The following is a 15,525-nucleotide window of genomic DNA, read 5'->3' as shown; positions in this document are numbered from 1 at the left end:
CAATTTTTATTTTTGGACGAAAAAAGTCCAAAATATTCCAAAATTGAAGGCTAATTATCTATGCTTTTTGAGAAATTTTAAAGGTTTCGGGGACTAGTGTTGAAAAGTCTTGAAATTCTATAAGATACATCTCGGGGTCATATAATTCCGTTTAGAACCATATATGATCATGATTTGTTGTCAAAAATGTTCGTGGTAGTAATTAATGAAATCGGTGCAAGCCGTAAACCGGTAAATTGGTCGTTTAAAGGCAAATTGGATGGTTCCACCCACCCAATTGGACTCCCGGAGGATATTAGGGATCATGGTAAAAATTTCGGCAATTTTTATTTTCGGGCGAAAAAAATCAAAAAAATTTTAAAATTGAAGGCTAATATCCACGCTTTTTGAAAAATTTTGCAGGTTTCGGGGCTCAATGTAGAAAAGTATTAATATTTTAGGGGATACATCTCGGGGTCATATAATGACGTTTGGAACCATATATGATCAATTATATGTTGTCATAAGTATTCGTAGTAGGCTTGAGTTAATGAAATTCGTGCAAGTTGTAAGCCGGTAATTAAATTAGTCGTTTAAAGGCAAATTGGATGGTTCCAGCAACCCAATTCAACAACGGAGAGCATTAGGGACCATGGTAAAAATTTCGGCAATTTTTTTTTTTGGGCGAAAAAAGTCAAAATTTCCAAAATTGAAGACTGTCCACGTTTTTTGAGAAATTTTGGAGGTTTCAGGGCCAGGTGTCGAAAACTCTTGAAATTTTAGGGGATACATCTCGGAGTCATATAATGTTGTTTGGAACCATATATGATCATTATTTGTTGTCATAAATGCTCGTGGTAGGCTTGAGTTAATAAAATCGGTGCAAGTTGTAAACCGGTAAATTGGTCGTTTAAAGGCAAATTATTGGATGGTTCCACCCACCCAATGGGACTCCCGGGCGGTATTAGGGACCATGGTAAAAAATTTTAACAATTTTTATTTTCGGGCAAAAAAAAAAGTCAAAAATTTCAAAATTAAAGGCTAATATCCACACTTTTTGAGAAATTTTGGAGGATTCGGGGCTCGGCGTCGAAAAGTCTTGAAATTCTAGGGGATACATCTCGAGGTCGTTTAATGCCATTTGGAACTATATATGATCATTATATGTTTTCATAAATGTTCGTGGTAGGCTTGAGTTAATGAAATCGGTGCAAGTTATAAACCGGTTGATAAGCCGTTTAAAGTCAAATTGGATGGTACCAACCACCCAATTGGACTCCCGAAGGGTATTACGGGTCATGGTTAACAATTCGGAAATTTTTATTTTCAGGCAAAAAAAGTCTAAAAATTCCAAAATTAAAGGCTAATATCCACGCTTTTTGAGAAATTTTGGAGGTTTCGGGGCCCTGTATCGAAAAGTTTTGAGATTCTAGGGAATACATCCCGGGTTCATATAATGTCGTTTGGAACCATATATGATCATTATATGTTGTCATAAATGTTCGTAGTAGGCTTCAGTTAATGAAATACGTGCAAGTTGTAAACCAGTAATTAAATTGGCCGTTTAAAGGCCAATTGGATGGTTCCACCAACCCAATTGGACCCCCAAAGGAAATTAGGGACCATGGTAAACAATTCAGCAATTTTTATTTTCGGGCGAAAAAAAGTCAAAAAATTCCAAAATTGAAGACTATCCACGCTTTTTAAGAAATTTTGGAGGTTTCAGGGACCGGTGTCGAAAAGTCTTGAAATGTTAGGGATGTACCATATATGATCATTATTTGTTGTCACAAATGTTCGTGGTAGGCTTTAGTTAATGAAATTGGTGCAAGTTGTAAACCAGTAAATTGGTCGTTTAAAGGCAAATTGGATGGTTCCACCCACCCAATGGGTCTCTCGAACGGTACTAAGGACCATGGTAAACATTTCGGCAATTTTTATTTTCGGGCGAAAAAAATCAAAAATTTCAAAAGTGAAGGCTAATATCTAGGAGTGTTCAAAAATACCCGACCAAGTTGACCCGACCCGCTGACTCGTTGACCCGCAAATTCCCCGACGGGTATTTTTTGAAATTTTCTCATTTTAGCAGGTCGGGTACCCGACCCGCTAAAAAAATTAAATTCGCGGGTCGAGTAATGGGCCACCCTTGAGTGTAACGGGTACCCGTTAAATACCCGTTTCCTTTTTTTTTTTTTTTTTAAAAAATTATTTTCTAGCAGGAATTCACATTACTCCTCTTAGGGTTTCTACTTACTACCTTACTCTCATTTGAATATCCGCCATACCTCATCTCTCCTATCTTCTCTCTCAAACACCACACCTCATCTCTCATATCTTCTCTCTCACCTCTCATGACTCTTAAGTGACCACCGCACGTCTCACAACGTTCAGGCGACCACCAACACTTATTGAGAATTTTTGGAGTCCTCATGGCCCGGTGTCGAAAAGTCTTGAAATTCTAGGGAATACATCTCGGGGTAATATAATAATGTCGTTTGGAAACATATATGATCATTATTTGTTGTCATAAATGTATGTGGTAGGGTTGAATTAATGAAATTGGTGTAAGTTGTAAAACAATAAATTGGTCGTTTTAAGGCAAATTGGAGGGTTCCATCCACCCAATTGGTTGGAATCTCGGAGGGTATTTGGGACCATGGTAAAAATTTCGGCAATTTTTGTATCCGGGCGAAAAAAGTCAAAAAATTCTAAAATTGAAGGCTAATATCCACGCTTTTTGAAAAATTTTGGAGGTTTCAGGGTGTCAAAAAGTCTTGAAATTCTAGGGGATATATCTCGGGGTCATATATTGTCGTTTGGAACCATATATGATCACTATTTGTTGTCATAAATGTTCATGGTAAGCTTGAGTTAATGACATCGGTGTAAGTTGTAAACCGGCAATTTGGTCATTTAAAGGCAAATTGTATAGTTCCATCCACCCAATTGGACTACCGGAGGGTATTAGGACCACGGTAAAAATTTCAATAATTTTTATTTTCTGGCGAAAAAAGTAAAAAAATTCCAAAATTGAAGGCTAATATCCACGCTTTTTCAGAAATTTTTGAGTTTTCGCGGCCCGGTATCGAAAAGTCTTTAGATTTTAGGAGATACATCTCGGGGTCATATATAGCCGTTTGGAACCATATATGATAGCCGTTTGGAACCATATATGTTCATTATATGTTGTCATAAATGTTTGTGGTAGGCTTGAGTTAATGAAATCGGCGCAAGTTGTAAACCTGTAAATTGGCCGTTTAAAGGAAAATTGGATGGTTTCACCCACCTAATTGGACTCCCGGAGGGCATTAGAGACCATAGTAAACATTTCGGCAATTTTCATTTTCGGGCGAAAAAAATCCACGCTTATTGAGAATTTTTGGAGTCCTCATGCCCCGGTGTCGAAAAGTCTTGAAATTCTAGGGAATACATCTCGGGGTCATATAATAATGTCGGGAAACATATATGATCATTATTTGTTGTCATAAATGTATGTGGTAGGGTTGAATTAATGAAATTGGTGTAAGTTGTAAAACAATAAATTGGTCGTTTTAAGGCAAATTGGAGGGTTCCATCCACCCAATTGGTTGGACTCTCGGAGGGTATTTGGGACCATGGTAAACATTTCGGCAATTTTTGTATCCGGGCGAAAAAAGTCAAAAAATTCTAAAATTGAAGGCTAATATCCACGCTTTTTGAAAAACTTTGGAGGTTTCAGGGTGTCAAAAAGTCCTGAAATTCTAGTGGATATATCTCGGGGTCATATATTGTCGTTTGGAACCATATATGATCACTATTTGTTGTCATATATGTTCATGGTAAGCTTGAGTTAATGACATCGGTGTAAGTTGTAAATCGGCAATTTGGCCGTTTAAAGGCAAATTGTATAGTTCCATCCACCCAATTGGACTACCGAAGGGTATTAGGGACCACGGTAAACATTTCAGCAATTTTTATTTTCTAGCGAAAAAAAGTAAAAAAAATTCTAAAATTGAAAGCTAATATCCACGTTTTTTGAGAAATTTTGAAGGTTTCGGGGCCCAGTGTCGAAAAGCCTTTAGATTTTAGGAGATACATCTCGGGGTCATATAATTCCGTTTTGTACCATATATGATGATTATATGTTGTCATAAATGTTTGTGGTAGGCTTGAGTTAATATAATGAAATCGGCGTAAGTTGTAAACCTGTAAATTGGCCTTTAAAGGCAAATTGGATGGTTCCGCCCACCTAATTGGACTCCCGGAGGGCATTAGAGACCATGGTAAACATTTCGGCAATTTTTATTTTCGGGCGAAAAAAATCCACGCTTATTGAGAATTTTTGGAGTCCTCATGGCCCGGTGTCGAAAAGTCTTGAAATTCTAGGGAATACATCTCGGGGTCATATAATAATGTCGTTTAGAAACATATATGATCATTATTTGTTGTCATAAATGTTTGTGGTAGGGTTGAATTAATGAAATTGGTGTAAGTTGTAAAACAATAAATTGGTCGTTTTAAGGCAAATTGGAGGGTTCCATCCACCCAATTGGTTGGACTCTCGGAGGGTATTTGGGACCATGGTAAACATTTCGGCAATTTTTGTATCCGGGCGAAAAAAGTCAAAAAATTCTAAAATTGAAGGCTAATATCCACGCTTTTTGAAAATTTTTGGAGGTTTCAGGGTGTCAAAAAGTCTTGAAATTCTAGGGGATATATCTCGGGGTCATATATTGTCGTTTGGAACCATATATGATCACTATTTGTTGTCATATATGTTCATGGTAAGCTTGAGTTAATGACATCGGTGTAAGTTGTAAATCGGCAATTTGGCCGTTTAAAGGCAAATTGTATAGTTCCATCCACCCAATTGAGCTACCGAAGGGTATTAGGACCACGGTAAAAATTTCAATAATTTTTATTTTCTGGCGAAAAAAAGTAAAAAAATTCCAAAATTGAAGGCTAATTATCCACGCTTTTTGAGAAATTTTTGAGTTTTCGCGGCCCGGTATCGAAAAGTCTTTAGATTTTAGGGGATACATCTCGGGGTCATATATAGTCGTTTGAAACCATATAAGATCATTATATGTTGTCATAAATGTTTGTGGTAGGCTTGAGTTAATGAAATCGGCGCAAGTTGTAAACCGGTAAATTGACCGTTTAAAGGCAAATTGGATGGTTCCACCCACCTAATTAGACTCTCGGAGGATATTAGAGACCATGGTAAACATTTCGGCAATTTTTATTTCCGGGCGGAAAAAATTCACGCTTATTGAGAATTTTTGGAGTTCTCAGGGCCCGGTGTCGAAAAGTCTTGAAATTCTAGGGAATACATCTCGGGGTCATATAATAATGTCCACTACAACAAAATAAAGCAAAGGTAACAATGAAAAACCATTGCCTAATATAAAAAAAGTGTTGCCTTGTAGATAAGACAACACATATGAGGCGTAATTTATGCCCCTGTTGTCTATTCATAAGGCAACACATTTTTATTTAAAGGCATTATTTTTGAAAGCTTAGGTAAAATGATACATAAGGCAACACTTTAACAAAGACAACAAATGAAAAATGTTGCCATCTAAGAAGATAATTCAAAAATGTTGTCACTCCCAAGCATTTAGTAGTTGGTAGGGCTTGAACTTGTGACCTCAGAGTCACAAGGTGAATCCCCTTCACCAGCTCTACCAAACTTTATATATATATATATATATATATATATATATATATATATATATATATATATATATATATATATATATATATATATATATATATATATATATATATATATATGTTGTCATTTTAATATAAATGTTGCTATAGATGGCAACATAGATATTAATGTTACATTTTTCAAACAATAGTTTGGTTATTGTTATCTTTTCATTCAACAATTATTATATTTGTTGTCTTAGACAAGAAAAAGGTAACACTTTAAGCGACTGTTGCCTTATATAGACTAGAGCAACCCTTTTTTCGTTACTTTAGTTCAAGGTAACAAATAAGTATTGTTGCGTTAGATTATTAAGAGTAACATTTTTATAAGTGTTGCGATCTTAAGTGTTGCCTATTCTCATTTTTTTTGTAGTGGTCGTTTGAAAACATATATGATCATTATTTGTTGTCATAAATGTTTGTGGTAGGGTTGAATTAATGAAATCGGTGTAAGTTGTAAAACGGTAAATTGGTCGTTTTAAGGCAAATTGGATGGTTCCATCCACCCAATTGGACTCTCGGAGGGTATTTGGGACCATGGTAAACATTTCGGCAATTTTAATATCCGGGCGAAAAAAGTCAAAAAATTCTAAAATTGAAGGCTAATATCCACGCTTTTTGAAAAATTTTGGAGGTTTCGGGGCACGGTGTCAAAAAGTCCTGAAATTCTAGGGGATATATCTCAGGGTCATATAATGTCGTTTGGAACCATATATGATCATTATTTGTTATGATAAATGTTCGTGGTAGGCTTGAGGATGATGCTCCTTTCTTTTGTTGGCTGGACCGACTTGGTCTCCCTAGACAAAATGATTTGATCAACAATAATAAGGTGGTCTAAATTGCATTTAAGGTGATTTCAAATCGGGTCAAGAACAATTTGAGTTGAATTTAGGTCGAGCCAATAACAAGTCGTGTTGATTTCGAGTCGGGTTAGTAACAGATCAGGTTGAATTTTTTGGTCGTGTTAGTAATAGGTCTGGTAAAATTCAGGTGGGGTCAATAACAACTGGGGTTGAATTTGGGTCAGGTCAATAACAAGTCGGGTTGATTTCGATTCGGGTTTGTAACAGGTTTGGTTAAATTCTGGTCGGGTTAGAAACGCGTCAGGTTGAATTCAGGTCAGGTTAGTAACAAGTCAGGTTAAATTCGGGTTTTGGCGGATTAAAGCGGGTTTGGGTCAATTTCGGTTCAAGTCGGGTTTGGTTAAGGTCAATAATTTACGGGTTACATTCGAGTTGGGTCATCTCCAGGTCATTTTATGTTCAGGTTTGGGTCTCACATACTCGGGTCAACTCGGGTCTAGGGTTGGTTTCAGGTCGGGTTTGGGTCACCATTTTTTCGGGATTAGATGGGTCGGTTTATAATCGGATTTGAGTCAGTATTTCGGGATGGGTCAACTTTTGACAGCTCTAATTAAATCAAACCTAAATTAGCAAGTTATGTAATTAACAAGTATAAGAACCAAATATAGATGAACCGTGTATCTCCGTAGCGGTTAAGTCATTCAATATACGGAGTAAATAGGAACCAACTATGGTTTGAATATTATTAATTAGGATATTCAATTTAATTTTTGCAATGTACATGCATTCTGCTGAAATTACGCGGACATTTATATCTACCTTCTACCTTCTACCTTAGCCTATATAAATAGGGACACGTAATACTTAAACCCCATATTTCTCCTCATTTTAAATCAAAACTCTGATCTAATCAACCATATTTCTTAGCTTACACCTTTGTCAACCCTTAATCATTCTTATAACACAATGACAGAAAAACAATTAGAAAATGTAAAAAAGAAAATTATGAAAGATATGATGAGTTCCCCCTCCTCCACAACGCCTCTTCAAGGTCAAGATCGAGCAATGGTGTTCGAAATTATGAACACCGCCGCTAGAAGCAACCTTATCCCACGGGTCATGAACACCAACATCATGGTCTACATGATGAATGCTGATATATTGCTGAATTCAAAAACCAACAATTCTCAACTTCTTGCTAGTGCCGCTGCTGCGAGGCGTGCACCTAACACTAGGTCCGCCAGTCCTTCTCCTCTTTACGTTGCTGTTCTTGACAACAACTTGGAGTTGGTCAAGCGCATGCTTAACGAGCCTATTAACGCTCTGGTTGATCTAATGGAAGCCAATTCAATTGTACGTGCTGCTATTACAAACCAAAATCAAGGTAAATAGTTATCCTGTGTCCCTTAGACTCTATTCCAATGCTAAAGTTAATTGCCTTGTTTGGTAAAAAGTTTTTTTGGAAAGCTGGAAAGCACTATTAGCGGTTTAACCATAATAAAAAGCTAATTTGAGTATCTGGTAAATAGATTATTAAGAGCTTTTTGGGCTCAAAAAACTCTCTTTTAAAAATTTTTATTATTATAAAAGTTTTTTAAAAATTAACTTATTGAACAATTAGGTTTTTGGGTATTAAATTCACTGAAACAGCTAAATATAAACAGCTAATAAACAATCACTTTTACACGAGAAGTTATGTACAACCAACTAGTCAAACCAGTTAATGCAATCAGCTAAATCAAACAGCTAACATCTAATCATCAAACAAGGCCACTGACTTTTAAATATAGTTTGTTCCTATTCAAAATTTTGCTCGAGTCTCTATATTAAACTAGACTTCTTTCCACCACATCATGATATACTCAATGTTTTATCAATTAAATTAAGGACTTAAATTAATGTTCGGATTCATATACTTACATTGGTGGTACGTTTGTCTAATCACAGAAATGCTAGAAACAATACTCAAGGTTCAACCCGATCTAATCAACAACACTGATGAAGAAGGATTAACTCCACTTTCTTATGCTGCATACAATGGTTTCACTAGCATGGTTTGTTACATCCTCGAAAAGTTTCCTGCAATAAGAAGAATCCGCAACAACGATAAATCTTACCCGATACACAAGGCATGTCTAGGAGGCCATGTTGAGGTCTTAAAAGTGTTCTATTCTCTATTTCCGGAGTCATTGCTCGCAGATGTTCATAATGGGCGCACAGTATTGCACATAGCTGCTAAAGAACGCAGCAACAAGCTGAAACATGTGGTCGTGTACTTGTTGAGCCTAAAAGAGAGTAAAGAGCTGCTTAAGAAGAAAGACGAAAATGGTCGTATACCCTTGGATTTGGCTAATAATGTTGAGGTGGGGAGTTTAATTAAAAGAAATATGTGTTAATTTTAGAAGGATCAAAAAGACTTACCAACATACCATACCCTTTGCTTGTGAATGTTGTTGTGTTGCTGTTAAATACTTAAATAGTGCTTGTTTGGAAATAAGAACAAAATATATTAAACTAATAGGTATATGATAGTAGATAGTAACGAAAAGAATTGATATATAAACATGTAATTTGAATTGTAAAAAATAGATGTATACTGTGAAATTATAATATAATCAAAATAGATGTATAACAATAATTTACTTTATTTATATACTACAAATATACAATTATATGTATGCAGTCTGATCTGTATCTTTTGATTTATTTTATAGAGAATTGATTGTTTTTTAGCTTAGCTTATGGCACATTGGCACTGTGTATTTGTATTCTTTTCTACATCATTCGACGTCGTATTTAGTTTATTTTTAAAAGGACTAATAAACATCACAATAAGTCTTGTTTGTGATTTATCATATGGTGTATAGTGGCTACATTTATTTATAAAACTAATATTTATTCATTCATACGAGTAAGCCTTTGGAGAGTAGGTCAAGGTGCTAAATCTGAACATACAAAAATTCACATAGTACCAAATAACTGTCAAAATCACATACTCTATCTGTATTTTGATACAAATTAAATTTGATACCAGAATCACATATTTTGGTACACAAGTCTGATACTATGTGAAATTCAGTATAAATCCCTTTTAGTGAAGTAGCTAAAACTTCACCAACCTTTGGATACCAAATTTGTTTTCAGGTACATATATTGGTATAATCCGTTTATATCCTTTTGGAACTAAGGACTAGCCAGAATAGCCAATGAGAAGCAAGTTGACCTTATCAACAAATCTGAAGACAAGTCAATCAAAACTATTAATAGTAATATATAATAATAATACACCATTAGCATTCATATCGCATTTTGCTACTTCAATTCAAGTGATCACTGAAAATCAATTAAGAAAAATAAAGAAGAATTGTACCCAGATAAACTAAGGGGTTATAGCATGCTACAATGCCTACATGGCTACATATATATACTACCTTCGGTCCAAATTACTCGCAACTTTGGAATATTTTATATCTCACAAATAATACCCCAAAGCTGCGAGTAATTTGGATCGGAGTCAATACATGCATGAATATATTATGAATTATGATACATGTTCTTAGTTTCTTTCCTTCCTCAATTATTACATAACAAGGTCTTTTTATATTAAAATGGCACCCACCAAACTTTATTGTCGGCTTTAACATCTTTTACTCTACGAAACCAACAACGAACCCACTAAAAACTAAAAAGGACCCAACTATTATGTCCAATATTACACTAACTAGTACTTCACTTGTATTATATTACCTCAAGTGCTCTACCCTTCATTAGTTCATTCTACCACTAGCTCACCTCACTCATGGATGCTCAATTACAACCCCAACAAATTCATCCCACCAATTGTCACCACCACACCCAAAGCCACCCAAGCCGTAGTAACAGCACTCCTGAAATCGACTCATCGTTGTCGTCGCGGTCATCATCAATTTTACCTTCAGTAATCACCAATACACTGTCATCGTCAGATTCACTACCCAAGTCGACTACCTTTATTGATGCCGGTCACTACTCAACGCTCATCAACAACAACATCGATCTCTTGTATAACGATTTTAACCACGATTTCGACTACTCAACTCTACTCTTAGAGTCAGACAACAGTACCATCCTTCATATAGCAGCGAGTCTTGGCCTAACAAAAATAAACACAATTATTCAAAAAAGTCCGCAACTTGTTTACCTTCGAAACAATAAAGGTGATCTACCTATTCATGTTGCTGCACGGTTGTGCCAGCTTGAGGCTGCTAAGAGTCTACTTTTTTGGGTTCATACCGACTTGATTTCTGATTTGTTGAAGACGAAAAACGAAGATGGAAATACTGCTTTACATATAGCGTTAGAGAATCAACAAAAGGATATGGCTAAGTTTTTGTTTGCAAAATGTCCAAAGACGTTCTATCAGTTGAATGGACATGGGTTTTCTCCCCTTTATTTGGCTATCGAAGCCGAGTTTTGGGATCTTGTTAAATTCATGCTTTCTGAAGATTTTGTTACTTCAGAGTCTGAGGACCAATTATTAGCATCTTCGGCAAAATCAGTTGTTCATGCTGCTATTCTAGCAGAAAAGAAAGGTACCACAAAAAAAAACACTTCTATTTTTATGTTTTTTACTTTCTGTTTAAAGGGTGATTCTTTTTTTAAATTTATAGGTAACATTTGATGTCTCACAAAGTCATAAATCACGATAAGTTGGTGTAATAAAATGTGTCAATTTCGGTGACTAAATTGGGTCTAGTTTGAGTTTGAGTCATACTAAATTACTACTTGTTAAAAATTGAAATCCGGAGTCAGGATAAATCATTTTGTCCAATTAGTACTTTCAAGCTAAGTATTTTACATGTTACGGCTATTGCAATTTATGGGCATATTACAAATTAGAAATATTGATGAATTTTACCAATTTTAGCTATTAGGTATGTATGATCCTTTAACATTTTAGCCAATAATATATACGAAGTAGTAACAACATTTCATGAAGTCCGGAATAATTACATGAATTACCTAATAATTAAATTGGTGTTTCTACTGAAAAATTGAGCAGATGTCTTCGAAATGATGTATCAAAATTACAACGATATGGTCTTATACAAGACAGATGAACAAGGAAAAACACCATTGTCATACGCTGCTTATACAGACTTCCTAGACGGGGTTAAGTGCATACTCAGTGATAAGGCGTCTCAAAACCAAGCCTACAAAATCGACGAAAATGGCTACTATCCAATCCATTGGGCTTGCAGCGGAGGCAATGTTGATATAGTCAAGCTCTTTATATCCTATTTGCACGAAAACACGAGGTTTATGCTAACCAAAAATGGCAGGAACATCCTTCATGAGGCTGCCGCAAATGGGAAAGCCAAGGTTGTCAAATTTATCTTAGGACAACCGGAGCTTGGGATGATGATCAACATGAAAGATGGAGAAGGCAACACTCCCTTGCATTTGGCTTCTAAGTGGAAACATCCTAAGGTGGTTTATGAGTTTACTTGGGATAAGAGGGTCAATTTATCGGCTCAGAATAAGGAGGGATGCACTGCCCTTGATATTGCCGAGGCTATTGGACTATTCGGAGATCACATTCCTTTGTTTGAAGAGGTACGTACTGTATATAACTATATAAGCATTAAATGCATTTTCTAAATTTTGGTGTTTTAATCGATTATTATGGAGTTAGACTTTTCTAGGTCCGTTTCATCCAACTCCCTATTATCGATCATCAATCATTAATACTTGCTTGTTAGCAATGTATTGTGTCATTACGTATTTAACCTATTTAGGAGGACAATACCTTTAATCTAAAATACATTATGTGAAAAATATATAGCTTGATAATGGGTGATACTTTCCATTATAACTTTCTAATTGAGCATTAGGATATGGTCCAATTTTGCTTGTTTCGTCTATACGGCATAACATTCTTGTGATAAATTGTGTCAAATGTTGGGACTAAATTAACGAAAATACGTAGTATAAATTTATTGAACTAACTCTTTGTTAATCCATTAATTTTGGAATGAAACCACGTTAAATTTGAAGTGACTAAGACCCAATTTGAAAGTTCAATGGTCCCAATTCAAGTAATTAATTCTGTCTTGAACCTAGCTTTTGAAGTCTGCGTTTACTAGTCAATTATTTGTCTTTAGCTTATTCTTATCTAATCAATACATTACTTTAGCTAATAAGTCTAGTAAAAGTTATTGAAAGAAAGGCGGCAAAAACTAAAGTTCCATATTATGACATTACTAAATAGAGCATTAACATGGTGCATGTGCTGTTGTTCACCCGTTAGAAATAAAGAAAGGTTTCGTTAGATTTTATAGTGCAAACTTTCTATTGCTAGATTTTTATAATGAAAGTGTGATAATTAAAAATTAATGCGCAATTATTTAATAATTAGATTGTAGCTAAGTAATCCACCTTTCAATGCAAGAAATTTTTATAAATGCAGTGATCCAACCTTCATGCCTTCATGGGGCATATAAAAGAACTTGAAGGATTAAATTATTTTGTGAGTAGTAGAAAAGTTAAAATTTTGCTATTAAAAAGACAGTGGTGAACTGGTGAAGTATAATATTACTGGTGTTTTACTTTCCTATTGTTTTGCATGAGTAAAAGTTGTCCCTATAAAAAATAAAAAAAATAAAAAACTAAATTGGGTGAACCCAATCGTACCTAAGACTAGAAATGTTTCAAATCTTTGGTTGTTGTCTTATTCAATTCTTGAGTGTGATTGGTCATGTAGCATTGAATTATTCGTGCACAATCACTATCGTATAAAGTTGAACACAAACGGTTGTGTAATTTTGGATATTTTTTTTTGGTATTTAGAGAGCCACTACACATGGATAAATGATGAGATAATGAGAATCAATCATAGGATTTCCTAAAACCAAAAAGGATGTGCTCTAGCCACTTGAGCTATCCTTCACTCTCGAAAATTTAGATAATAGATACATTCTAATCTAATTTTTAAATATAACAAAAATTTTAGATTGGAAAAAAGTAATGTAATCGGACTCTAATAGAAAAGTATCTGAAATTGTCAAATATTCGAGCTTACAATAATGTATCATAAATTCTTCATGATAAACATAATCAGCATTCAATAACCCGGAAAGAAATATATTTTGTATTTTCAATCCCAAATATCTAAAACCAATAATGGATATCTTTAATTTTGAATCAGATAACCTATAATTTTTGGATCGAATCAAATGGATCAAATTAACGAAGTATGTACACAACTAACCCTATTAACATAGTCACATTCTCCTTATTGTCTAGTTCTTTTCTTTAGTTTTCCAAGTCTTTTTCAATTCCTATACAATCAAAACCATAATATTGCTATTTCTTTTAGTAGTTATTATCATCATATTCTTAGAATAGTCTTTTTCTTCCCATAGTAAGTCATTCATTGTACCTATGTTATTTATATTTATATATAATATTTTCTTCCACTTTACAATTTTGCAGCGGTTGACTTGGTTATCCTTGAGAAATGCCGGTGTCCCAAGAGCCCCACAACTACACAACGTAAACATACAAATAATAGGGCAAGACACGGCTAGGAATAACTCTTTTAATACCCAACACGCTTACATGTTCCTTGATCCACAAGGAAATACAATAAGAAATCACCCCTTAAGGAAACGTAAACACAAGTTCAAGGAAAGAATCAACACACTTCTATTGGTAGCTACCCTAGTAGCCACCGTAACCTTCGCCTCCGGCTTCACCGTTCCAGGTGGTTATAACAACAACAATCCCAAGGTAGGTATGGCTACCCTAGCCCACAAGTGTGCCTTCCAAGTTTTTGTGATTTCCAACACCATCGCGATGTATACCTCCATCCTCACAATGGTCACCCTCATTTGGGCTCAGCTAGATGAACTTAGGCTTGTGTTGCTATCACTCGACTTTGCGGTACCCTTGCTCGGGACTTCCCTAGCCATGATGTCGGTGGCGTTCATGGCGGGTTTGTATGTGGTGTTGTATAGTGTAGTTTTTTGGGTAGGGCTTGTGGTATTAGTCGTGGGAGGGATGTTTTTAGGTGCATTATTGGTTTTCTTTATTCCTCTCTATTCTCCAAGGTCTTGTATTAGGAATAAGATCTTGCGTAATGTTTTTCATGTTCCCTTCACACTTATGTTGTTAGCTTGTGAGAAGGATAAGAGTGGAAAGCATTATTGATTTTCTCTGTATATGTTAAGGGATGTAAATTAAAGTATTGTTAATTAATGGTCTCTAGTTAGTACAAACTTACAATAACTCATTGGGTTCTTAGTTCTTACAATAACAATTGTTGAAATGAAACTACGGGCCCGATCTTTATATGGGCTCTTAGCCATTTAGTAATGTACTGTTAAGCTTAATGTCGATTTCGGGAACATAAAAAAGTAATGAGATTCAGAAAAATTATGTACAATAATGTAAGACCTTATTCTCTTCGCCTTAAATTAATAATATAATATTAGTAAAAGTAAGTTAAATTAAGTGAAAATAATTTCAGTTTAATAAAACAAAAAAATACAGTTAATATCAGTGACTTAAAAGAACAAATATATAAAAAAACAGTAATAATTTCAATTTAGTAAAAATAAAGTGAAAATAACATGCCTACTAAAAGTAAACCAAAAAAAGGGTTTTATACGTGTGGCGGCCACACCGTGTGACTGAGGTTACTCGGTTAGGGGTTACACGAGTTACTCCTTACTTAGTAACCCTTCAAGTAACCCTTGATCGAACCCCTCAAGTAACCCCTAATCGAGTAACCTTTGATCGATTAGCCCCTGACAGAGTAACTCCTGACCGAGTGACCCTTGGCAGAGTAACCCGTGACTGTACCTCTCATGTAACCCCTAACCGAACATCTCAAGTAATTTCTTGACTGAGTAACCCCTGATGGAACCCCTCAACTAACCTCTTACTACACTCTTCAAGTAACCCCTGACTGCACCCTCGAGTAAACCCTGACCGAATAACTCGAGTAATTCCAGCCGCGCACTTGGTAAAGGGTTACTTAAAGGATTTGGTCAGGGGTTAC

The 15,525-nt window shown here is 35.3% G+C and overlaps 1 protein-coding gene across 1 annotated transcript; it reads left to right on the top strand.

Annotated features, from left to right (window-relative positions):
• The first annotated feature begins 10,101 nt into the window (after positions 1 to 10,101).
• Positions 10,102 to 14,829, top strand: LOC110722864 (protein ACCELERATED CELL DEATH 6-like). Its single transcript, XM_021902168.1, has 3 exons — positions 10,102 to 11,053; positions 11,524 to 12,077; positions 13,956 to 14,829. The coding sequence occupies exons 1-3, from the start codon at positions 10,282 to 10,284 to the stop codon at positions 14,670 to 14,672; spliced, it is 2,043 nt and encodes a 680-aa protein (XP_021757860.1). The 5' UTR covers positions 10,102 to 10,281; the 3' UTR covers positions 14,673 to 14,829.
• The last annotated feature ends 696 nt before the right edge of the window (positions 14,830 to 15,525 follow it).

This window comes from Chenopodium quinoa, unplaced genomic scaffold (genome assembly GCF_001683475.1).
Source record: "Chenopodium quinoa cultivar QQ74 unplaced genomic scaffold, ASM168347v1, whole genome shotgun sequence".
NCBI classification, from domain to species: Eukaryota; Viridiplantae; Streptophyta; class Magnoliopsida; order Caryophyllales; family Amaranthaceae; genus Chenopodium; species Chenopodium quinoa.
This window is presented reverse-complemented; position numbering and strand designations above follow the sequence as displayed.